We start from the raw sequence: 26,826 nt of genomic DNA, 5'->3' as shown, positions 1-26,826 counted from the left end.
AATTGGGATCAAGATTGCAGGGAGAAATATCAACAACCTCAGATATGCAGATGATACCACTCTAATGGCAGAAAGTGAAGAGGAACTAAAGAGCCTGTTGATGCGAACTAAAGAGCCTGTTGATGTGAAGGAGGAGAGTGCCAAAGTTGGCTTGAAACTCAACATCAAGAAAACAAAGATCATGGCATCCGGCCCTCTCAATTCCTGGCAAATAGAAGGGGAAGAAATGGAGATAGTGACAGATTTTATTTTCCTGGGCTCCAAGATCACTGCAGATGGGGACTGCAGCAAAGAAATTAAAAGACGCTTGCTCCTGGGGAGGAAAGCTATGGCAAATCTAGACAGCATCCTAAAAAGCAGAGACATCACCCTGCCAACAAAAGTGCGTTTAGTCAAGGCTATGGTCTTCCCAGTTGCAATGTATGGCTGCGAAAGTTGGACCATAAGGAAGGCCGAGCGTCAAAGAATTGAGGCTTTTGAACTCTGGTGCTGGAGAAGACTCTTGCGAGTCCCTTGGACTGCAAGGCGAACAAACCAGTCAGTCCTAGAGGAGATCAGCCCTGACTGCTCTTTAGAAGGCCAGATCCTGAAGATGAAACTCAAATATTTTGGCCACCTCATGAGAAGGAAGGACTCCCTGGAGAAGAGCCTAATGCTGGGAGAGATCGAGGGCAAAAGAAGAAGGGGACGACAGAGAATGAGGTGGATGGATGGAGTCACTGAAGCAGTAGGTGCAAACTTAAATGGACTCCGGGGAATGGTAGAGGACAGGAAGGCCTGGAGGATCATTGTCCATGGGGTCGCGATGGGTCGGACACGACTTCGCACATAACAAACAAATAAAAAATGAGCCAAGTTTGATCTGAAATTAGCTTATAAAATGTAGGTTGTATCTGTGGGCTTTATTTTTTCACTGAATCAAAACTTGCCCTCAATTTCTTTCTTTGGCAAGTTATCTTCTCATCTGGGAGGCAGTTGTGCAAAACCTCCGATTCTTTAAGGCCAGGTGAGGATTAAACGTTTAGTCTGTCTTGCTTCTCATTTAGTGAGGTCTAAAATGGTCGTCTTCATCGATCGATGTTATAATAATGCGCTAATTTATCTGCACATAGGCTATAGTAGAAAATGCAACAGAACTACAAGAAAAGTTTATTCTTAACATTTCGACTCTTCCCCCCTCCTTGAAGGAAATGTGCTTCAGTAGCCTTTTGAAGGTGAGCCTGCATTACCTGGTTTTTAGGAGCTAAGTGGTAGTTAACACTTTTCAGACTGAACACCTGTGATTTATCTGGGAGCAGGCTTTTCTTCTGCTCAGCTGAGTATTACTCAGAAGCTTAATGCGAGAGCTTTCTAAGGAATGAGGCTTTAAATTCATTCTGGAGACCAACCACATTTCTCACCATTCCTTTCTTCATGGTCCTACTGGATCAGTGTAGCAGTTGAAATTTCAGTACCTGTTGTTTGAGGCTGCCATACTTTGTTCAAGCAGGGCTCTCCAGATCAACGATAGATCTAGCCCAGGACCTGAATGGAATTGTATTCAGAATGACGAATTACTTGTTCCGTGTACAAAGTAAACAGTATTGTGGAGTATTGTGCAAGCGTCCTTTGGACGCTTATTCCAGCTTTGCTCCAGTGAGCAGAAAACGGGTTCTCTTTCTTCAGGCTCCAAGGCCAGTGTGATCTGAACAAGTGTGAATGTTGGTAGTCTGAGGCTGGTTCTGCACTTACTTTGTTTTTTCCATTTTCAATCCTGCTGAATTCAGATCGATTTGAACCCTGGTCTTCCTCCTTCCTGTCCCCCTGAATTGAAACAGATTGGGGAAGCTCAGAATGGGGTGGGGAGCGGTGGAGAGGTCTGTTGGCTCGGAGAGTCTACAGCAGGGGTAGCCAAACTGCGGCCCTCCAGATGTCCGTGGACTACAATTCCCATGAGCCCCTGGTAGTGTTCGCTGGCAGGGGCTCATGAGAATTTTAGTCCATGGACGTCTGGAGGGCCACAGTTGGACTACCCCTGGTCTACAGCCAGAGCACGCCATGGGAGGAGCCAAGAGCAGCGTGAGGCTGCTTGTTTCTTTTCCTGAATGGGGGGGGGGGGGAGCAGTAGCCTCATAGAGAATGATAAATCCAAGAGGCACATCTCTGCTGAGTGAAGTGTGGGCTTCTGGAACGCAGTCATTTCAAAACAGAGCCCAAAATGAGGACAAAAATAACTCTTGCAAGGGAAGTCTTGCAACCGGGAACCAGGCAGTGTTTGAACTGACGCTCTGACCAATCAGGGACAGAATGATTTGCTTTGTCAGCATTGGAGGCACGGGGCAGGAAGTTAATCTGGCACTTAATACTGGTGGCTTTCAGAGCCAGTTCAGATATAGCGACTTATATCTGTTCCTGGATATCACAGGAGAAAAGTGGGGTCACCGCGGATCAATCATGAATTTTGCAGAGGAAAAATGTAAAGCCCTCCAAATCAAAATGGAAATCAAATACAGTGCGGAGGGGAGAGTTTATTCAAGCTGGGAGAGGATAAAAGCAAAGTGCAGACTCAACCTGATTGTCTTTGCTGATCTGGTCCTCTGTATCTCTGTCCTGTTTTGCTTGAGCCAGAAAACAATATTTTTTGCCATGGCCAGTTGCCCCAAATACTCCTATGGCATACCATATTAAAATACGTAAGTGCTCTTGGTTGTGCCTAGCATCTAGTGCAAGTGACTAAATCCTCCCTCATGCAGCTAGTTGGAATTTCTTTGGGGAAAAGATGCTTTAAAATTGCACTTGTTCTGTTGTGTCTTCTGATGGGACTTGTCTTCTCTTATTGGTGACGAGAAACATGCTCATTACCTTGACTACTATCAGTTGATTTAGGATTGGTTTGCTGAGTATGTAGTTAATTTGTGCATACATTTGTCAGAAGCCATGCTAAACTTTCATCTCAGTACACACTAGGAGAGACATGCAGCAGACGTGCATTTTCTTACATGTTTCTAACAAGCAAGTGCCATTCTCAGAGACAGTGAATTTAAATTTAAATATGAATTTAAAGATAGTTTCCAAGTGTAGCTTTGTTTATCTGTACTAGAACAACTGGATTTGCAACCTGGAGACCAACAAGATTTTCAGGGTCAAACCTCTCTTTGTCTCAAAAACGTATACCATGAAAATCTTATTCATTTCTAAGCTGCGACTGAACTCAAATCTAAATATGAATTTAAGCATTCTGATCAGAAGATGATTCTCACATCCCTACAGACTGCAGTTTGGAAGTGAGCAAATGTATTTTGAAATGAGTCATGTTACATTTCTGGGATGTCAGTGAGGTGTGTGTGCACACTGCCTCGGAGTGGCTGCCATTGATTGGGCTTTAAGATGTCATGGAATATTGGCTTCTTATCTTCTGAAGGATGACGGAAGACTTGGAGACCTTCCACAGATTCGCTGTATGTATTTGCTGCATGACTGGAATGCCAGAGGAGAAAAGGCTTAAAGAATTGGCTGTTTAGACTGAAGAAATAAGTGCTTAAAGAGTGACTTCATGAGAAACAAATCCATTGAGGGGTTATTCATAGGGTAAATTCTGACACAAAGATGGCTGGACTTAGCAACTTGTGCTTCTCAAATGAAAGTGGAAATGAAAGAAGATCTTTGTGGTTGCTTTTTCTTGCTTTGCTATAGCCAAATATAGTGGAGCCATGATGCTTTCCTCTCTGAATAAAATTTTTGCATTTACTTCATAATGGGTATTAACATATATCCTGGTCTTATAGATGGTTGACTTCCATATTTGTGCTAAAGACTTGTGGCCATTGGCTGTATAACTGAAGGCAGGCTGATGAACTGTTCATGAGACTACAATAATCCTAGTAAACAGTCATTTGTAAAAGTGCTTGGTTGCAGTGATCTTTTCCAGTCCAGATTGTAGCACAGCGGTAATAGCTATCTGGGAATTTATTTATTTATTTATTTATATACTGCCGTTCCCGGAGGCTCAGGGTGATTTACATGTCCACATTGTTCTTTGAAGCACAGGGAAACCCTATTTCTGATCTGCTGTCAGACCCTGATGTGGCTTCTTGGAAGACTTCATATCTGCAAAATGCGTAGAAAGTTCTGTTACTTTATCAAGTTTTATATTCATTCAGCTATAACAAGTAGCTAGCCAGGAGATGAGGAGTGCTGGGGCACATGCGTGGCAATTCTGATGGACGATGGACCACTCTTGGTTCTCAACCCAGCCTCCAAGCACTGAAACCCTTGTTTGCTCTGGTCCGCCATAGCATTGTTACAGCTGGGGTTCCCACCCCTGCTCTCTCTCACTTTCACTTATTCAGACACACAGAGTGACACCTTCCCCCAACGTCTCCCTTTCTCCTTTCTTTGCAACCCTAGGTGCAATGCTATAGAGCCCCCCCACCCCCAAATCCATTTTCTTCCGGTCCCATCTGGAGGCTGGCAACTGTAGCTACATGCCACAGTGCCCCCCCCCCCCATCCACTTTCTCCAGGGGAACTGATTTTAAGTAGTCTGGAGAGGAACTTGAATTCCAGGGGATCCCCAACTCCCCCTGGAGGCTGGCAACTGTAGCTACATGCCACAGAGTTGTCGCCCCCCCCCCCCCCCAGCATCCTGTTTTTCCAGGGGAATTGATTTTAGTGGACTGAAGAGGAGCTGTAATTCCAAGGAATCCCCAAGTCCCCCCTGGAGGCTGGCAACCAGAGCTACATGCCATAGACGTCCCTCCACCCTGCATCCATTTTCTCCAGGGGTTTTCCAGTCAACTTGCATATTATTCTTCTCCCTGTACACACACACTTGTGTTGCATCCACAGGCCCACCTTTTGGGCAGGGCACAAGGAGCCCAGAGGTGCAGGAGGGAATGTGGTGCTCAGCTGGCCACCATGCCCGTCCTTGCCCAGGAAGTGCCATGTGAACCAAGGCATAAGATGCTTCACATATATATTATATGCGAGAATTTGATTCTCACACCATTTTTAAAACTCTTATTCCTGTTCTTGATGAGAGAAAGATCATTCTTAATAGAGGTGCCACAACTGAAACGGTGCTTTTGTTACTGCTGGCATCACCTTTGATGGAAGAAGGAGGCAGACTTTGGCCAAAGACTTTGTACAGGAGTATGCAGTTTTTTAGGTGTCCTGGTCCCAGGTGCATTGGAGAAAGAGAGGAGGGACCAGGGAGGAGGTCAAGAAAGGTAGGTCAAGGTTGCTGCAGTAAGGGGTGTCATCCCTGAAGTCCCTGATCATTGCAGGTCAGGGAACTTCCCTTGAAGCCGGCTGGGGTCTTCCCGCAAATCGCATGATTGTTGCAGGGTGAGGTGCTGACCCTGAAGCCAGCTGGGGCCATCCCACAACTTGCATGATCGCTGTGGCAAGACATCTTGTAGGCAAAGTCAGTTATTTCCATCACAAATTCAAAACTTCATTGGTTTACAAGTTTAATCTCAGGATGTTGTTGAACCCACTCTTAACTGAAGTTACTTGGAAAAAATGAAGTTATTGAGGCCCAGTGAAAGAGACAAGCTGTTTGAGGCCTTCATCCATAGTCAACCCTTGCCCATCCTGGTTTATTAACCCAGGTGTGGTGGACTTGATGGTGGGTGCATGAGGTAGTAGAATGCTTCCTAAAGAAAGGATGTAAGATCTGTTGGTTTGAAGGAGATATTTGTGAAGCCCTTTGTGAAGAATTAGCCTTTGGATCTGAAAGAGTTCAGTGAGGCTGCTGTGTGTTTTAAGTATGCTTTTACATGAATTGGAAGATAGTTACCCTTTCCACCCAGAGAATATACGTACATATGCACCAACAATTTGTTTCTATAATTAGGGATCATACACGATTGAACTTCCTTTCATATGTCTGCTAAGTTTTCTTTTTGTGGATAGAGGCCAATATGTGAAATGCCATGGCTGCTTCAAGATCCATCTGAGCTGACTCACTCAGGGTCATAGGTTGCAAGCCACAGGTTAAGAGCCAAGGGCCCCTTTGGTTCATGTTTTTTTTGTTTTTTTTTGCCTGTGCATCTCATTATTCCCAGTCTTTAATGCTTGAAACAAAAAGAGACACAGAAGCTAATTCTTACTCTTCTGCAACTGGTAGACATGTTCAATAAGTTAGGAATTTGAAGTCTCCTTGACTTTCAATAGGATAGAGAATGGAACATGTGCTTATTACCCATCATGAAACACTGTTTTTTTAATTCATGCAAGAGCTTTCTTTATCATTTCTAGCCTAGATGTTTGCAGAATTCTTTTACTGTTCACTTTTATGTGCCTTATCAACAAAGAAGCGTGCTCTTGTATTAACTTGCATGCTAGGAGATTAAAATCTCTTTGTAAAGGAGCACCCAGCCCTAATTTTGGTTTCTTTCCTGGTTGCTTAAATTCACATAGTCCTAACTTTTTTGTTCTTCTTGCACTATAGAAAGTACTGCCAACTCAGTAGTCCAGTGCTTGTTCCAGGTTTTCTCACACTCTTCATTTACCACCACTTTTTCTGAAATTTTGAAATGTTTTGTAATTTTGGATTTGTTGTTCTGTATGATTAAAGCAATATTGTATCTTTTGTTGTTGTTGTTGTTGGATGTGAAGTCGTGTCTGACCCATCGCGACCCCATGGACAATGATCCTCCAGGCCTTCCTGTCCTCTACCATTCCCCGGAGTCCAGTTAAGTTCGCACCGACTGTTTCAGTGACTCCATCCAGCCACCTCATTCTCTGTCGCCCCCTTCTTCTTTTGCCCTCAATCGCTCCCAGCATTAGGCTCTTCTCCAGAGAGTCCTTCCTTCTCGTGAGGTGGCCAAAATATTTGAGTTTCATCTTCAGGATCTGGCCTTCTAAGGAGCAGTCCGGGCTGATCTCTAGGACTGACCAGTTTGTTTGCCTTGCAGTCCAAGGGACTGGCAGGAGTCTCCTCCAGCACGAGAGTTCAAAAGCCTCAATTCGTTGATGCTCGGCCTTCCTTATGGTCCAACTTTCACAGCCATACATTGCAACTGGGAAGACCATAGCCTTGACTAGACGCACTTCTGTTGGCAGGGTGATGTCTCTGCTTTTTCGGATGCTGTCTAGATTTGTCATAGCTTTCCTCCCCAGGAGCAAGCGTCTTTTAATTTCTTTGCTGCAGTCTCCATCTGCAGTGATCTTAGAGCCCAGGAAAATAAAATCTGTCACTATCTCCATTTCTTCCCCATCTATTTGCCAGGAATTGAGAGGGCCGGATGCCATGTTCTTTGTTTTCTTGATGTTGAGTTTCAAGCCAACTTTTGCACTCTCCTCCTTCACCCGCGTCAACAGGCTCTTTAGTTTCTCTTCACTTTCTGCCATTAGAGTGTTATCATCTGCATATCTTAGGTTGTTGATATTTCTCCCTGCAATCTTGATCCCAATTTGTGACTCCACATTCAAGTTAAATAGGCAAGGCGACAGTATACAGCCTTGCCCAACTCCTTTCTCAATTTTGAACCAATCAGTGATTCCATGTTCAGTTCTCACTGTTGCTTCTTGACCTGCATATACGTTTCTCAAGAGACAAATAAGATGCTCTGGTATTCCCATCTCTTTAAGAACTTGCCACAATTTGTTGTGCTCCACACAATCAAAGGCTTTAGCGTAGTCAATGAAGCAGAAGTAGATGTTCTTCTGGAACTCCCTAGCTTTCTCCATGATCCAGCGTATGTTGGCAATTTGATCTCTAGTGCCTCTGCCTCTTTGAAATCCTGCCTGCACTTCTGGAAATTCTTGGTCCACATATTGCTGGAGCCTAGCTTGTAAAATTTTGAGCATAACTGCTAGCATGAGAAATGAGTGCAATGGTGCAGTAGTTTGAACTTTCTTTGGCATTGCCCTTCTTTGGGATTGGAATGTAAACTGACCTTTTCCAATCCTGTGGCCATTGCTGAGTTTTCCAAATTTGCTGGCATATTGAGTGTAGCACTTTTACTGCATCGTCTTTTAAGATTTAGAAAAGTTCAACTGGAATGGTGTCACCACCACTAGCTTTATTGTTGATCAGACTTCCTAAGGCCCATTTGACTTCACATTCCAGGATGTCTGGCTCCAGGTCAGGAACTACCTCATTGTGGTTATCAGGGATGTTAAGCTCGCTCTTGTATAGTTCTTCTGTATAATTTTGCCACCTTTTTAAAATCTCTTCTGCTTCTGTGAGGTCCCTACCGTTTTGGTCCCTTATCATACCCATTGCGTGAAACGTTCTCTTCATATCTCCAATTTTCTTGAAAAGATCTCTGTTCCTCCCCATTCTATTGTTTTCTTCTATTTGTTTGCACTTTTTATTTAAGAAGGCATTCTTATCTCTTCTAGCTTTTCTCTGGAATTCTGCATTCAGTTGAGTGTATCTTTCTCTTTCTCCCTTGCCTTTCACTTTCCTTCTCTCCTTAGCTATTTGTAAAGCTTCCTCAGACAGACATTTTGATTTCTTGCATTTCTTTTTCTTTGGGATTTAGTTGCTACCTCTTGTACAATGTTGCGAACCTCCGTCCATAGTTCTTCAGGCACTCTGTCTATCAGATCTAATTCCTTAAATCTATTTGTCACCTCTACTGTATATTCGTTGGGGATATGATTTAGTTCATACCTGATTGGCCTAGTGCTTTTCCCTACTTTCTTCAATTTAAGCCTAAATTTTGTAACAAGAAGCTGATGATCTGAACCACAATCAGCTCCTGGTCTTGTTTTTACTGACTGTATAGAACAGGGGTAGTCAAACTGCGGCCCTCCAGATGTCCATGGACTACAATTCCCATGAGCCCCTGCCAGCAAATGCTGGCAGGGGCTCATGGGAATTGTAGTCCATGGACATCTGGAGGGCTGCAGTTTGACTATCCCTGGTATATAACTTCTCCATCTTTGGCTTCAGAGCACATAGTCAATCTGATTTCTGTGTTGACCGTCTGGTGATGTCCATGTGTAGAGTCGTCTCTTGGGTTGTTGGAAAAGAGTGTTTGCTATGACCATTGTATTCTCTTGACAAAATTGTACCAACCTGTGCCCTGCTTCATTTTGTACTCCAAGCCCAAACTTGCCTGTTATCCCGGTTATCTTTTGGCTTCCTACTTTAGCATTCCAATCCCCCATGATGATAAGCACATCATTTTTTGGCGTTGCTTCTAGAAGGTGTTGTAGGGCTTCATAGAACTGGTCGACTTCATCCTCTTCAGCAGCAGTGGTTGGGGCATAGACCTGGATTACTGTGATGTTGAATGGTTTGCCTTGGATTCGAACTGAGATCATTCTGTCATTTTGGGGATTGTATCCCAAGACTGCTTTTCCTACTCTCTTATTGATTACGAAGGCTACTCCATTTCTTCTGCGAGATTCTTGTCCGCAGTAGTATACCTGATGGTCATCTGAATTAAATTCACCCATTCCTGTCCATTTTAGTTCACTGATTCCTAAAATGTCGATGTTCAGTCTTGTCATCTCTTGTTTGACCACGTCTAGCTTACCTTGATTCATGGATCTGAAGTTCCAGGTTCCTATGGAATAAAAATCTTTACAGCATCGGACTGTCTTTTCGCCACCAGTTACTTCCACAACTGAGCGTCCTTTCGGCTTTGGCCCAGCCGCTTCATTCATTCTGGCGCTACTCGTACTAGCCGTCTGCTCATTCCCAGTAGCATATTGGACACCTTCCGGCCTGAAGGGCGCATCTTCCGGCCTCATATCGTTTTGCCTTTTGAACTTGCCCATTGGGTTTTCATGGCAAAGATACTGGAGTGGTTTGCCATTTCCTTCTCCAGTGGATCACCTTTTGTCAGAGCTCTCAGCTATGACCTGTCCGTCTTGGGTGGCCCTGCACGGCATAGCTCATAGCTTCACTGAGCTATGCAAGCCCCCTTGCCACGGCAAGGCAGCGATCCTTGAAGGGAGATCTTTTGTGGTACAGTGTAATAAATATTTGTTACAAAGGGTGTAAAATTGGGGCTGTCATACCATTAAAGGAGAACTGGTTATATGGAAATTAACTGAGGAAATCTGCCTACAAGTTAAAAACAATCTCAAGAAAACAACTTTACTTTTAGTAGATAGATGTCATAGCAGACATCACCTTGGAGGCATTCTAGAACCTCTATCAAGGTAGCATGTAGGAATGGGCACAAACTTCATTTTTGCAATTCCATTTGTGGCCAAACCAGACCACGAACCCGTATGAACAGGGAGGTTGGTTCACGAGCTAGTTGTATTGGCTTATTATTATGGATGGCTACCTTGGGGGAAGGAAAAATCCTTTGGTTTCAGAAGTGGAAAAAGTGTATGACGAGGGATTTTACCAGCTGTTTTTCCCTCTCTCCCTTGCTAAGTTGTCTGAATTGCAGAGTTTTTGTTTACCTGACACCACAGTTACAGTTGGAGAGATAACATTTGCATTTCTCTGGAAGCTTGTCATTTTTGGCAGGTTTCTTCTTTCCAGTCATATTTACCCTCAGTATGTGCTTATTACCACTTCTGAAGGGGGCAAGGAAGATAGGGAGGGAATTGGATTATTATATAGATAAACTCATACACGAAGGCCTCTGTGGGAACAGTCTCCTTCTAGTTGGGCCTTGGATTAAATCTTGACATGTCAAGCATAGTCTCTGATTAGACAAAATATTTGGTTAGATGTTCATGCTGCTTCATTGTTGTGTTTTTTAATTGAAGATTCTCTAAGAGCTACGTTAAACTCTCTGTATACACCCCCCTTCAAAATAGCATAACATAATTGCAGCAGCAAGCACTGACTTCAGTATGTTTTAAAAATAATTGTAAATTAAAAAAAAATACTTTAGGAGAAAGGTAAAGGTATCCCCTGTGCAAGCACCGGGTCATGTCTGACCCTTGGGGTGATGCCCTCTAGCGTTTTCATGGCAGACTCAATACGGGGTGGTTTGCCAGTGCCTTCCCCAGTCATGACTGTTTACCCCCCAGCAAGCTGGGTACTCATTTTACCGACCTCGGAAGGATGGAAGGCTGAGTCAACCTTGAGCCGGCTGCTGGGATTGAACTCCCAGCCTCATGGGCAAAGCTTGCAGATGGCTGCCTTACCACTCTGCGCCACAAGAGGCTCTTTTAGGAGAAAACCCCTCCCATAATTTTTATGATATATGCAAATTCATTTAATCTTAAGGGGTAGCTGTGGAGAACTTCACCAAACTCAATTGTAGAAAGCTTGCAAAATATAACTTCAAAACCCATCTTGTAGGAAGGAGTAGTTGTCTCTCACATGCACAGGGCAGGGCTTCAAACCTGGAGAACAAAACAAGGCAAAAAAAAATCTCTTTACTTAAAGTGACATAATAGTAATACATTACTCATTTACACTCTTTAAAAAAAAGCAGAGCCCTGCAGATGAAAGTGGCTATTGCTCAGTCCCTTACTAGAGACCTGGGTGAGAAGATTGTTTAGGCATGACTATGGTAGTGATATATATGATGATGGTAGCCATTTCAGGCAGTGCAAAGGTTTTCTCAGGGTCAGGACAATAGAATATGTAAACTATGGAATCATTGCCTAAACACAGTTCCTACTAGTACCAGATGAATGGTTAGTTGCAAACCAACCTTTATCTTATGGATATATGGATGCAAGCATACTGAAAATGAGAAGTGTGAGGTACACTGTTTACAGCAGCCCTTCTAAATCTTTTTATTGTTAAGAAATCTTTGAAACATTCTTCAGGCTTCAAGAAACCCCGGAAGTGATGTCAGTGGACCAAATCTTCCTGCCATACCTTCAGAAGTCACATGTCACTAGAAGGGACATCACCCAAACAAGCTTACTGCACTTCCTCACTTCTGTTAAAAAGAATATGTCTACACACATACTCTCAGTACAGGTACAAATTGAGAAATGGATCTGTTCTGACCTCAGGTTTCAACTAGTCTTCCCAAGAGGCAGGACTTACCTTTCAGAGGGTCACTGAGCAAGGTCTGGAATAGCCAGAGTCCTGCACTGGTGCTTACAAATAAGGATTGTGGCCTTGCAAACTAGTTGATCCAGCAAGACTTTCAACACAGCAACTTAAGTAGGCAGGGATGAAATTGAGCCCAGCTGTGGTGCTGATATGGCCAAGCTCCTGCAAGGACTTTTCCTCAGCACACTCTTCTACCCTGGTGGTATGTGCAAAGAACTTGGCCCTTCTCCTTAGTGCCACTTCATCCCAGTCCCTCTGCCGCCTGTGGGACTGGTCTTGAGCCCTGCATGGCAGAGGCCTGGACCTGGTGGAGAGGTTTCCCTTTCAAATTCTGGCAAGCCAGCCTCTCAAAATAATTTTCCATTTTCCCCCCAGCTACTATTACAATTTATATAGCTTAGAAGACAGATATTACTTTTAAAAATTAAAAATGCTATATTTTCAGATGTTATGGGAGACCCTTAATGCATTTTCCTCAAAAGCAGGTATCTGATCCAGCAATATTCAGGTGGGGGAGGGTTGTGTGTGGTCACTCATATTTGGAAATTAGTACTCTTAATCAGACTGCTATGTGTGTGTTCTCTGATAATGTATATTTTTCATCTGTGACTAAAATCTGAATCAGGAGTGACCAAGCCAACAGGTCTGTTCTCAGGGCATAATACATTTCCATCTCCCTTAGCCTGTCACTAAATAAATAATGTTAGTAATTGGTCCCTTTTTATTGGTCTGTCTCATTGCTCTAGCTATAGGGATATGGAGGGGGAATGAGGCTAAAAGCTTTCCTCAATTTCCTGAAGTTATACGAAATGAATTATTATTATTATAGCAGTCATAAATGAAGTTAAAACAATTTATATAATAACTGGTGATGGCAGAAATCCAAAAAGCTACTTTATGCATATCCAAAGACTAGCATGTGCCCAGAGAAATTATTTTCCTCTTTTCTCCCCTTCCACAGCTTATCTCTTGCCATGCAGCATTTGGGCTGCTGTTCAAGAAACTTAAGTCCAGAACTGCTTATACTGTTCTGTTCTTTGGATTGTGCCATTGTTTGGTATACCTGTCAAGTTTCATCAGTTGCTCAGAAAACACAGCCCTTGACTTGATGCAAAAGGTTGCATGTATTTTGAAGCAAGCAAGTGAACCCAGCAAGTTACTTGTTGGAACTGGGGTGCAATAGAACCCATACCTCCTCCTTTCATTTTCAACAAGTCTGTGAGGGGAGGAATATCTGGGCAGTGTTCGCTAAAAAGTCGCAGTAAAAGTTTGCAAAGCCAAGAAAACTTTGCAACTGCCCCCGGGTGCAAGGGAGGGGCTCAACCCAGAATGTCACACACTTTGGCGGGATCTATGCTTAACCCCTGTGGTGATACTCAGTAACCCCAAAAGTCCAGGTGCTCTTTGTAAAACTAACACTTAAACAGCTTAGCATAGAGGTGATTGTCCTTCAGCTGCTTGTGGACCTCCCGCATCAGGCATACATATTTGCAGGTTTGCAAATAAATTAAAACATCATCAAAATAAAACCAAAATAAAAAAAGCGTCAGACCGCCGCCCGAGGGAACCCCCAGCAGTCGCGCGAAGCGCGGCTGCTGGGGCTTCCCTCCCTGCCGGACTCACGTGCCTTTCAAAACCCCTTTTTATAAAGGGGCTTTGAAACTAGTTTATAAATATGTTGACTAATACACGGCCCAGGAGGCGCTTTGCGCCTCTCGCAGCGTCAGACCGCCGCCCGAGGGAACCGCCAGCAGTCTCGCGAAGCGCGGCTGCTGGGGCTTCCCTCCCTGCCAGACTCACGTGCCTTTCAAAACCCCTTTTTATAAAGGGGCTTTGAAACTAGTTTATAAATATGTTGACTAATACACGGCCCAGGACAGGTCCCTGCGGCACTCCAGTCATCATTCCTCTCCAAGAAGATGATGAAACATTTACAAGTTACCTTTGGGTGCGATCTGTCAGCCCATCCTTGATCCATCTAACAGTAATAGGATCCATATCACATTTTACTACACTAAATAATTATTTGATGTGGAATCTTATCAAAAGCCTTACTGAAATCCACGTAAACTATATCCACAGCATTCTTCTGATCTAGCAAGGTAGTAACTTTCTCAAAAAAGGGATAAGGTTGGTCTGACATAACTTATTCTTGAGAAAGCTGTGCTGACTCTTAGTAATTATAGCCATCTGCTCTAGCTGCTCAAGGACCAACTGTTGGATGATTTGTTCTAAAATTTTGCCAGATATAGATATCAAGGTGATGAGCTGGATGTTATCCATATCCTCCTTTTTCCTCTTCTTCAAGATGGGAATAACATTTGCCTGCCTCCAATCTTCTGGCACTTCCCCTATTCTCCAAGAATTGTGAAAAATAATGAACAGAGGCTGAGATATTACATCTGCATGTCTTTCAATTTAACTCTATAATACTCATCCCTCAGGTTCAATTTGGTGAATATTTTTCTCGAGCCCAACTGCCCAGGAGATCTTTAATGAGTGACAGTGGGTACACTCTGCAGGGAGAGATGATGTTGCGACCCCGATAGTCATTCCAGACTCAGGTTTTTCTTTTTGGCAGACAGTACCAGGGCAGCCATACTTGAATAAGTAAGCTGAATAAAATTCCTAGCAATATTTTTGTCAACAAACTTCTGCAGTTTACAGTGAGGGGGGAGCTTGTTGCATTCCTTCTCTTCAAACCCCCCCCCCCCATGTTTCTATCTTCCCTGGCAGAGAATCCAACTCCACTGCACTGAGCCTGGCTTCCTCAACCCTAGCCATGAGTGTGGCTGATGGCCTCCCTCCACCCAAGTATGATTGTGGGGCTTAGTGCTGATGCCCCCAGCACACTGGGTATTTGAAAGTCATAACTTGTGCCCTCCAGCATATGTCAGGGTTGTGGTGTCATCGCCAGTCCAGGCCCTGGACAAAGGGAAAGGTAGTCCCTGGGCCACTACAGGTTGTAGGTCTTGCTGTGGTCCTCAGTATCCAACTGGAGGGGGGTGCGGTGTGTAGCTAGCCCTCCCTTTCGAAAAACTCCTGTCCATCTGGGCAAAAAAGATGGGGTTCTGGAGCTCCTCCAGCCCTACCCCTACCCCTCAGGATTTACTAGCATTCAAGTGCAACCCCTTGAATTTGCAATCCCACTCCTTTCTCTGGACTTGTTAATGTCAATGGCAGTAGGAAGATGGGGATGGAACCCACTGATTTTATGCCCTTGGAAGGGGCATGCTGGTGGGGCTGTTTCACAGCAGGTCAGCCCCGTTTCCTGCCAGCTTGGGCATAATGGAGGTTTCATCCCCGGAATTACCTGAGGGCTGGGTGTCAGGTGCTCGACCAACAGGGTTAAGAGCACCCTAGCTGGCTGCGCACTTAACTTGTGTAGGGTTTTTGTACCCCCAGAAGGGACCTGGGTGCTTGGCAGAGCTGGGTTTCTCCTGGTGGTAGATTTCACTCTCTTCATGGATGGGCACTCAGTAAAGAAGTGGCTGACAGCTTCCCGGATGACCAGTTGAAATAGGTTTGCAATTTCTGTGTCTCCGCTAGAACACTAGGGACCGGAACAGGGCTGGCCAGAGCCTTCTGAGGTGAGGTGATTGCCATCGCAGCTACTGTTGAGGTTGTGGCAGTCAAGGTCCCCGCAGTGCCCCATGCAGCCACAGAAGTGGTCTCCCCACTTCTGTGGAATTATCTGGGTGGTGTTCAGTGTATGCCTGGGCGAAATTATTGTCTCGGAAAAGTGCCACCAGCACACCTGTGATCTCGCAGTTCCATCCAGCCAGTGAGATCTCGAACGTAGACCATGGACATCTGGAGTCGCTGACAATCAGTCACATACCTCCCTACCTCAGCTATGGTACCCCCACACTTCCAGCTCATGGTGCTGACAATGCAGGAGGATTTGCAGGGAGTCTTCATGCTCATTTCAGTGTCCTGGAGGGAGGCCTCTGCCATACACTCTTCAGGGCTGGTGTTGGAGCAGGTATCAAAGTTTACGCTGGAACTTGAATCACCTTCCACAGGCATGTTAATCAAGTGAAGAACATGAGTCTAAGTTGCGTGAGTTCTGACAATCTGTCAAGTTTCTTCAGTTGTTCAGAAAACAGAGCCCTTGAAAAAAGGTGAAAAGGTTGCATTTATTTTGAAGCATGCAAATGAATCCTACAAGTACCTTGTCAGAACTGGGGTACAATAGAACAAGCACAGCATATAACCATTTGCTCCGCACCACTCCCACCCATGAGAATTCAAGAAACGCAGGAGTTCTTCAAAAGGAACTGATCAGGCATATAGCAAGGTGCTCAAGGCCATGGTGCTGCATTCTGGAGACAGGGAAGATGGATGGGGGGGGGGAGGTGTGAAAGTGAGAAGAATCAGAAGGAAGCTGGGTGCAATAAACTTTCTGTATCTGCACATAAAACTAGATATATACATTGCAAGTAAGGAGGCCAGTCCCCAGGGAGATCCACTGGAATTGTAGCTCATCTCCAGACTATATAGATCAGTTCCCCTGGAGAAAATAGCTGCTTTGGCGGGTGGATGGCATTGTATCCTCTTGAGGTCTCTATCCTCCTCATGCTCCATGCCTAAAATTCCAGGAGTTTTCAAATCTGGATCTGGCAGCCCCAACCCCTATTCCCTGCCAATGGACCCAGAAAAATGTTGCTTTTCACCACATTTCTAATTCTTACTGAGCAAATAATTTAAGTATTACTATTCAGTTCCATGTTTTTGTTTGTTAGTGTGATTCCAATGACACCCCCCCCCCACCCAGCTAGAAGGGCGCCTTTACATGTTTTCCAGTCAGGTAATCCCAAAGAGGGCTCTTTTTCTGAGATGTTCTGCTGATGCATGTTACACATAATGTTTAATTCATGTTGGAAGTCATGTTCAGTCCCGGTTTCCCACTGTCTGGACGGAATAATCAAAATGGTGAGTGTTTGAACCAACCCACAGTTTTAGCACACTCAGGTTGCATGCATGACTGAGTCATCAATGAAGAACACTCCAAAATGGTTTCCTTTTCTTAACATTTTTCCAGGATGTGAATTTGATAGTTGTCTTTGACGGCGTGATTAGGAATATGCAGGCTATCTCTGGCTAATAAAGTCTTCCATTTCCTTCAGAGGACTCCCAAGAAGCATTTGGCTTCACCAGAAGAGGTTGCTGCAAAACAGCCAGTATGACATCATTTAAGTCTTTGGCCCTCAGAAGTTCTGGCTTGCTAAGCATTCTGTAGCATTTCCGTAATGTATTGCTGCTGGCAGCCTGCCTAGAAATAGAGGGAGGGAGAGAGACTTCCACTGGAGTTAGAAGAGCCTGTGTATCTTTCATCCACATTTTTATTCTGCTCGAGTACAGTTATACCTGGGACTTCAATCGGATGTATGGAAATTATTTATGCAAAATTGATTTTTCTTACAACCTGGAAGAACAGGGCATACAATATTTGCTCAAAGGCAAGGTTAGATTTTTCACAAATATGCCATAAATAGGGATTCCTTTTAGATTTGCATACTCATAATTTACAGTTATGACTTGTCTGTGTGTGGTATTTTTTAAGGAGATCATCTTATTTTCAGAGCTGTCTCTTTTCAAGTAAAAAATGTCAAAAAAGAAAAATCAAAATCTTCTTTGCAAATGTGGTAATTTTGATGACTAACTTGGGGTTGTCTAAATATTATTCTTTGCTATCGTTGTAGTGGTCCAGTAGCAAAGATTCACTAGTTGCCTTGGGAGGGTAAGTTTAATTAAGGCATCTCTATGCAGCAGAGAGAGAGAGTGTGGTGGTGGCATGCCTGGGGCAGTGCAGCCCATTGCAGGAGGAGGCCAGGTCACCACCATGCTGCCCAAAAAAGTCCGGGTGGCGTGGAGGCTGGGCGGGCCAGTGCCACCCCTGTTCGAGGCCTGGACAGTTGCTGAGTGGTGCAGAGCCCAGGAAGGCCACCGCCACACTGCCCAAGGAGGCCTGGGCAGTCATGGGGTGTCATAGAGGACAGGCGGGTATCCACCGTGCTGCCTGAGGAAGCCTGGGCAATCATGTTGTGGTGTGACATAGAGGCCAACTGAGCCAGTACCACCGCAAAGGTGAGATAGGGGGGAGGTGGGAGGGAGGAAGTAATCTGTGTGTGTGTAGAGGGGAGAGACTAGGGAGGAGGTCAGGTAAGCGAGAGATAAAGGTGGTGCAAACGTACTTCCTGACATGGACCTTTCTTACCCAGCCACAGGACCTCCATCTTTGAAGGTTTGAGCTTCAGACAACTCTGCTTGAGCCATCTCATCACTGATTCTAGGCAGCTAACTAATGTTTCTGGGGGAGAGTCAGGGCAGCCATCCATCAGTAGGAAGGGCTGGTTGTCATCTGCATATTGATGACAACCCAGCCCGAACTTCCATACCAATTGTGCAAGAGGACACATGAAGATGTTGAATAGAATAGGAGAGAGGACCACTCCCTGTGAGACTCCGCAAGTAAGCTGTCGGCAGTTTGATGTTCTCTCCTACTGCAACTCTCTGCGACCCCGGAGAAGGAGATCAGCCATTTGAGGGGCTGTCCCTCATAGTCCGACAAAATAATATGAGAAATATGTAACAGCATTCCATTCATTCACTGGTCCATTTGCAAATGAAATCATTTTCTTCTCATAGCTCCTCAATGTGTTCAACAGTAGATTGAGTGCAAATTTCCAGTGGATAATTTAGATGCTGGCCATACAAAATCCCATAGTGGTATAATGTGTATTCTTAGCCATATGTAAAGGCAATTATATATGCTGACCTGGTAATATGTTAAAGGTAGCATGCTAGCAATCAGTGGTCCAGATAGGCCCTGCTGAAATACGCATGTATTAAGATGAACATAGTTTGAGTCCAGTAGCTCCTTTAAAGTCAGTGCTTTATCCAAGATAAAAACTTCCATGTGCAAGCATACATCTTCTAGTATTTGTATTTTTTAACATTTGGGTTCTTGATTCCAACTTTTAGGGTTAATTTCCCCTCCTTTTCTTGTTTTTGGGGCTAACTTGGCAAACTAATTCCACAGCTCTTCTATGCAGCTTGCTTGTTTCCAAGAAGTAAGCAAAGAGCAAGAAAGAAAAGGCAGCAAATCTTTAGGGGGAGATATGGCCATTGTGTGGCGTGACTGACAGCTAAGACTAACAGCTGATGATCTCTAAATATTTCCTTGTTTTCTCAGGCCAGTGGAGTTTGTGCGTGGGGGGGAAACTAGCTAACTCAGGAGAACTTGACCTCTTTTCCCCAAGAAACAGATACTTTATATTTACATAGGCTCTACTCTTTATCACCATGCACCAGACATCTTGGATCATTGAATGGGGATGAATTTTACAAATAGGCTTAGGAAAAAGAGGCAAAAATAGTGAATCGGAGTTTGGAATTTGGAAACTGGGCACAGAAACAATTAATGTAAAGAACTTTGGAATATTGGTCCTAAGGGCTGATTTAGCGTGAAAGTGACAATTTAGTAACTGGTACTTTAAAATCTGCTGGAGAAGACTCTTGCGAGTCCTTGGACTGCAAGGCGAACAAACCGGTCAGTCCTAGAGGAGATCAGCCCTGACTGCTCTTTAGAAGGCCAGATCCTGAAGATGAAACTGAAATACTTTGGCCACCTCATGAGAAGGAAGGACTCCCTGGAGCCTAATGCTGGGAGCGATCGAGGGCAAAAGAAGAAGGGGAAGACAGAGAATGAGGTGGCTGGATGGAGTCACTGAAGCAGTAGGTGCAAACTTAAGTGGACTCTGGGGAATGGTAGAGGACAGGAAGGCCTGGAGGATCATTGTCCATGGGGTCGCGATGGGTCGGACACGACTTTGCACATAATAACAACAACAACTTTAAAATCAGTTTTCTTCAGTGGCATGGCTCACATTGTAGGGACAGTTTAATTTGATGTACCAGTGTTTATCACTCTTACATGGTCTTGATATTTGTTATCTGTGGGGCCACCTCTCCCCTGTGCTTTACAATAGCAACTTCACACTTCTGAGATGCCAGCCTGCAAATGTGTCTTTCTGTTGGAATTGTCTGCCTAAAGAGATCAGGAAAGCTCCAGCTCTCCTGACTTCCCACAAACTATGCAAAACTGAATTATTCAAGAGGGCTTTTCTCCATACATAATAGGGTTGTGCTGTGCAAAAGGGTTTACAAAATTACTTGGCTAAATGATTAAGAACTGTAAGCTATGCTACTGTTCATCGTTTACTGTAAATAGGGCCCCACTATGCAATTTTTGCTGTATTGATACTTACACTTTGCTCCAGTTCCATTTTTCAGATTTCTGATTGGTTCCAGACTTCTAGTGGATTTTCACATTCTAGTTCTAACCAGATGTTATTCATTGTTGCCTGATTTCAAGTAAAGTGTTACTGGGAAGGAAGTTTCACACAGTGAAAGTCTTTCTATTAATGAGTTGTCTCTGAAGCATTATGGCCATTTCAAACAGTGCTACTTTTTCCCCTTCTTTGCCACACTTTTTTTTGTCTTTGGAGGGTTTTTTTTAATGTTCTGAGCACTATTAACAGTACCATTGAGATCAGTTGACCAATGAGGTCAAAGTGAGATTGGCTGTTGTTACTTACAAACATGGGGAAAGAAGTAGCTCATTCGGCTGTGAGTGCTCAGGGTATCAGTTATTGGCCATATGTAAAGGCAAGATGTTGAGCACCTGCAGCCCAATGAGCTACTTCTTTCCTCTTGTTTCTAAGTAACAACAGCCTATCTCACTTTGATCTCAGTGGTCAGTGGATCTCAATGGTGTTGCTCTTGTGCTCAACTTAGAACATTGGGGGGGGGAGGAAACTCAGAAAATTGCATGGCAAAATAGGGTGGGGGAAAATGGCATTGCAGGAAGTGCTACAGATATTTTCCATACCACAGTGAGTCAGACGAAGAGAAAGAGTTGGTTCTTATATGCCACTTTTCTCTACCAGGAGTCTCAAAGCAGCTCACAATCGCCTTCCCTTTCCTCTCCCCACAACAGACATCTTGTGAGGTAGGTGAGGCTGAGAGAGCCCTGATATCACTGCTCGGTCTGAACCTTGGTGAGCCTCAGGTCACTCAGCTGGCTTCATGTGGGGGAGCGAGGAATCAAACCCGGCTCGCCAGATTAGAAGTCCGCACTCCTAACCATTACCCCAAACCTTCTCTCCAGCACAAGGAAATAGTAAAAAATGAAAGAAAGCAGTTTTTGTTAATTTCAGTTCAGCCATGCTTTGCTAACTCAGCGCAAGTGGGTTTGTCTGAAAGGGTACCATATATACTCGAGTATAAGCTGAGGGTTTTTTTTTCAGTGTTAAAAATGTGCTGAAAAACCCGGTTTATACTTGAGTATTTACAGTAAATAAATCCCGTTAGCAGCTGGTTTCTAAAATGGATCTGTCTGAAATTACAGGAAAAAATCCATAGTGACCAGATACTAAAACGGAATAGAAAGGCAGTCTGAAAACTGTGCTTCAATCCTAATCTTATTCCATTGTTTACAGAATGATTGTACTAACAATGTAATTATTGTATTAACAAGCCTGTTGATTGTATTAACAATGTAATCTGCCTTGAATCACAGTGAGAAAGATGAACTATAAATAATGTGAATAAAATAAATGAAGGCTGAGGTTTTAAGGTACCTTTCTTCATGGTTTTCCTAGATATTGAGGAAGAAAGCAAATGCACTAATTCTCTGGGATCTTGATATAGAATAACATATATGCCAGGAATCAGTCAGTTGTTTATAACTCTGATTTCTTTTACCCAGAAATATTATTTGAACAGTAGAGGTACACATTTCAAAACTATTGGTCTTGTGTACATTTTTACTTATATATTACTAGATTTAAAGCCCATTATATTTTTGAATAAAATGGGCGCTAGGGCCATTTCCCTGGGGCCTGCCACGCCACTGCTGGAGGCTCCGGGGTTGGTGCGTGGGCGTGGGCAGCAGGGCCGGTCCCCGGGGAAGCCTTGCGGGGTGAAGGCTTCCCGGGGCCTTAGGTGGGGCAGCGGGAGGCTTTGGGCGGCATGGGCGGCCGTCCCCCGTGAAGCCTTTGGGTCCCCCAACCAGGCACGCTTGGCGGAACATGCGGGGCTCATCAGCGCGGGCTTCGGAGTCGGGAAAGAGGCAGGGCCGGGGTGTTAGAGACACGGCGGCCCTGGCTCTTCCCGTGCCTCGAAGCCTCTTGGGCACAGCCTCCCCCCCGAGGAGGTGGCTTCAGGGCCGGGAAAGAGGTAGGGCTGTCGTGCCTCGTTCCTGTCCCCGAAGCCCCTTTGCCGGCTGCTGTCAGCCGAGGAGGTAGCTTTGTGACCGGCAAAGAGTGAGGTCGGGCGGCCCTCCCCTCCCCACCGCCTGTTGGCCGAGGCCCACAGCCTACCTGTCTTGTCCGCGGGCAGGCTGGTAAGGGCGGCGGTTGGCTGAAGGCAGCCGACATTGGGGGGGGGGCGGTTTGGGAGGCGCTTTGTGCCTCCCCATTCGTTAGTCCGGCGGCTCGCAATTGGGCCCTCCAGTTGTCAATCCAGGGGAAGGAGCCAATCGGCACCTTTCGTCATCCCAGACAGGTCCCGCCCTCAGGGCTCTTACTGCTTTATTTTATCCACTCCGCAGGAGCAGTTAAAGATGTTCCCTTATGGCCAGTTTCAGCAGTTTTGTAGATGTAGTGATATAGAGGAAGCATCGTTATTTATAAATACCTATGAGTACAAAAACTGCTTCTTTGAAGGGGTTCACTAAGACCTTTTCTGCGTGGTGGCGGTTCCATGCAATGGGGCAATTAGCCCCACTGCTTCTCAGGTCTTCACGGGGAAAGATTTCCTCAGATGGACCTAGTCCACCCTGGATTTCTGCCTGCATGTGGAGGCAGCCGGGGCAGGAAGGTTCTGCTGTGTTTTGTGGGGGCTTTTTTATTTTCACAAAGGAGAGATTGCACGACAACACAATCCCACCTTCATGAAAAATTTATTACAAGCCCCAGTTAGCCCTGCAGAGTCAAGTGGGTCATTATCTGTCACCTCCGGGATGCCGTAGGAGAGGGAAAAGCTGGGCCTAGAAGGTCTAGCTCTTCCCCGTCCACATAGGCCTGCAGCTGGATAGGCCCTGTTGGCCACCACAGCAGATTGGGGAATGCAGAAATATCCATGTTCTATTGCTGCTAAGTAACGGAGGGCCTAACATGCGCCAGGTTGGTACGTGGATGGGCCAGCGCCATAATGTGGAAGTGCGGATTAGCCGTGCTGTCATATGAGCACCGGCCCAGTCTTTTCCGCCTCTATGGAAAAAGTCTAATGGTGGCTTGCTGTTTTGGCTGATATAATTGGTATATGAAACTTAACAAATTTTAGTTCTGACACTCAGTTCCACTTACTTGGGCAGAGTAGTAGGATCCAATTTGATATTGTTGAAATTGAGTTCTTTCATTACTGGGACCTTGGAGCCATCAGTATGGTGTCATTTAATGTTATCTGTGATTTCTAAAAATTGTCTTCCTTTTCTCCACAGGTTTATATTATCAAAGTAATTTGGTCCAATGGCACTACAGAGGTCATTTATCGACGGTACAGCAAGTTCTTTGACCTGCAGGTAGGATGTTGTTACAATCCCTTTGTAATTTGGGATGTTGGCTGGGAGTGCTATAATTTATTGTCTTGTCTAAATTTTGAGTTTGTAATTGGCTGATTTTGTCAGTGTTTTGCTTGTGTACAAATGCTGCAAGTATTATCAGCTTCAGATCACTGAGCCAGAAGCTCTAAATATCAGAAAAGCACAACAACATAGCTTGTTTGCTTTCCTGTGCCACATGGTTACAGGAGCCTTCTCAGAGCAACATTTGCCCATCCTGCTCTTTCTGAGGTATAATGGAGGACTGATATCTTCTGTTTCCAGTTACATTGGAGCTGGATATCATAGATACCATAGAATGTAGGACATTCTTTGGACACATGAGAGATATTGTGCAATAAGGTTAAGCCAAAGTTTCCTTTTAAATATATTTTTATTTCTAAACAAAGATTTGCTATTGATGTTAACAGCAATTTTTTTCTGGATTATGTTTTTCTTCCTTTTGTAAGTTTATGGTTTTTATAGGTAACCTTATGGCTATTTTAGTCTTTGTTCTTAACAATTGAGTGTAATACTGTAAACTGCTTTAGGAATCCATTTAAGATAGATATGCAGAAATGCTGATTTTATTACTCATTGTGAATTTCAGCATATTGTGAGAGATAGGGCAGGAGGGGATGAGCCTGTGTTGGGCTCTTGTGGTCTTTTTTATGCCTAGGGTAATGCCAGTTGCCACTTTGGGGTTAGGAAGGAATTTCCCTCCAGGACAGATTGCTCCAGGTTTTCTGGAGATTTTCTCCCTTCCTCTAGGTATAGGGAGCTGTCAATTTCCTGCATTATGTACGACGTTGGACTAGATGGCCCTTGAGGTTGCATCCAACTTGCTGTTTCTATTAAATTAAATACATTGGAAGAGGTAAGGAGACAAGTTAAACTTTAACTTATTTGCTTATGAAATTTGAGATCAATAGCTCCTTTAAAACAACCAAGATTTATTCAAGGCGTGAGCTTTCATGTGAATGCACAGACAATGGAACAAGGATCATATGAGTACAGATATAAGTAGAAAATAAATTAGTAGCAAATTAATAAATGGCATTATAATGTCCAAAATATGCAGTATGATAATTCTTTGCTAGAAAATTCTCTGCATATTTTGGATGTTATGATGCTTATGAGTATTTCATGCTCAGTATCTGAATGTGGTTTGTAAATCATGAGCATTTGATTATGGAGGAAAATAGTTTGTTTCCATGCAGTATCATACAAATCCTGTATTGAGCTGAATTGCTCTATTCAATACGTGTAATTAGACATAAGACTCCCAGCTACTACTGCAAAGGCACAACTGGTGTCTTTGTCCCATAAATGGGGTTGCCACAGAGAAGTTGGGGAAAGGGGACTCTGTAATATATCATGCACTTATAGAAAAACAATATATTATGATGTTCCAGAAAGTTGTTTTGTCTTTACTGTAATGATCTCTTATAATTCTGAATGAGATTCAATAGGATTATCAGGAAATTTGTGATTCTTTTCCAGAGGTGGAAGAAATCTTGGGTTTTTTCATTCCTCAATTTAGGGAGGCAGGCTCACATTTTTTCTTCCCCTTCCTGCTTCCTGTGTGGGTGTGCCTCTCTCCCTCAGTTTTTTCCTGCCTCTGCCAAGGGAGGACAGCTCTTTCACTATGTTAGCAGGCTTCTATTCTTTTTACCTTCTTCCTATTCCCTATCCTTCTTCCTTCTCCTCTAAACCTCTCCTATCCCCATTGCACTTCTAGGGAAGCTAATTTAGTCTCTTAGTTTTTTGGGAGACTGAGTCCATGGCTTGCCACTGAGACTCTGGACCTCCCCAATATCAACAAGGGACAGTAGCTTGCAAGAAACCCTGGGAATGCCTTAGAACAGAGGAGGAATTCCTCTCAGAGGATGATGTCTCTGCAGCTGCAGTACAAGGGAACCAACAGCTTCCTGGGCCGGTAGGCGCACTCTCTGGGGCCATCCCACGTCTGATTGGAGTGGGAAATGGTGGTCAGGATCACAAGTGCACCAGTGCACAGGTTGCGGCAAAAGCGGAAGAGTGCTATTTTACTGATGAGACTAGAGATGGCAGTGGCCATTTTGGTTCTCGGCATCAGTGAGCCCCATCTGCTGGAGCCTCCGAATTGGTGAAATCACAGGCTAGGTTGGAAATCGCACTGAATCAAAACACAGTAAGGCTGAATGGGAAAAACTCTTTTTCTCATGATTTTTTAGAGGTGATTATAACTGATCCATTGCAGCAAAAATATGGCAGGCCCTGGGGAAGTAGACATAAGGGGAGGTCGGATTCTTCCCCTTCTCCCTCACCTTGTAGAGACCGTGATTCAGATAACTCGAACCCCAGACACTCCTGGCCCACAAAAGCAGCCAGGAAAAGACCACATGGCCCAGGCAAGAGCGAGAGACACCAAATGTCTGAAACTGTGTTTCTTACTGATGAAGAATTAGAGGAAGATATAGAATTACCAGAACCTTCTAAGTGTTTTTTTTAGAATCATAGAATCATAGAGTTGGAAGGGGCTATACAGGCCATCTAGTCCAACCCCCTGCTCAACGCAGGATTAGCCCTAAGCATCCTAAAGCATCCAAGAAAAGTGTGTATCCAACCTTTGCTTGAAAACTGCCAGTGAGGGGGAGCTCACCACCTCCTTAGGCAGCCTATTCCACTGCTGAACTACTCGGACTGTGAAATTTTTTTTCCTGATATCTAGCCTATATCGTTGTACTTGAAGTTTAAACCCATTGCTGCGCGACCTTTCCTCTGCAGCATTTGTCTTTTTTACCACTGCATCACACTGCCTGCTCATGTTTAGTTTACAATCCACAAGTACCCCAAGGTCTCGTTCACATACAGTGTTACCTAGAAGCGTATCCCCCATCCAGTAGGTATGCTTTTCATTTTTCTGACCCAGATGCAGAACTTTACACTTATCTTTATTAAATTGCATCTTGTTCTCATTTGCCCATTTTTCCATTGTGTTCAGATCTCGTTGAACTCTGTCTCTATCTTCCGGAGTATTTGCCAGTCCTCCCAATTTGGTGTCATCTGCAAACTTGATGAGTAGTCCCTCCACCCCCTCATCTAGATCATTAATAAATATGTTAAAAAGTACCGGACCGAGCCCCAAGCCCTGAGGTACCCCGCTACTCACCTCCCTCCAGTCTGATGAAACACCATTGACAACAACTCTTTGTGTGCGGTTCTCTAACCAATTCCCTATCCACCTAACTATCTGAAAATCCAGATTGCAGTCCTTCAATTTATCCATCAGAACATCATGGGGAACCTTATCA

The 26,826-nt window shown here is 44.3% G+C and overlaps 1 protein-coding gene across 2 annotated transcripts in view; it reads left to right on the top strand.

Annotated features, from left to right (window-relative positions):
- The window catches only part of SH3PXD2B (SH3 and PX domains 2B), a 182,759-nt gene that overhangs the window by 21,273 nt on the left and 134,660 nt on the right, over positions 1–26,826 (top strand). For both annotated transcript variants that reach the window (XM_077327052.1, XM_077327050.1), the window contains one exon: positions 23,432–23,512. Coding sequence is in view for 1 of the 2 variants with exons in the window: in XM_077327050.1 (XP_077183165.1) it covers positions 23,432–23,512 (81 nt within the window). In the remaining variant the exon portion in view is untranslated. The remainder of the gene's footprint in view (positions 1–23,431; positions 23,513–26,826) is intronic.

The sequence above is a fragment of the Paroedura picta genome, chromosome 3, assembly GCF_049243985.1.
Source record: "Paroedura picta isolate Pp20150507F chromosome 3, Ppicta_v3.0, whole genome shotgun sequence".
Classification (NCBI taxonomy): Eukaryota; Metazoa; Chordata; class Lepidosauria; order Squamata; family Gekkonidae; genus Paroedura; species Paroedura picta.
The sequence above is the reverse complement of the archived record's forward strand: the minus strand, read 5'-3'. Positions and strand labels throughout refer to the sequence as shown.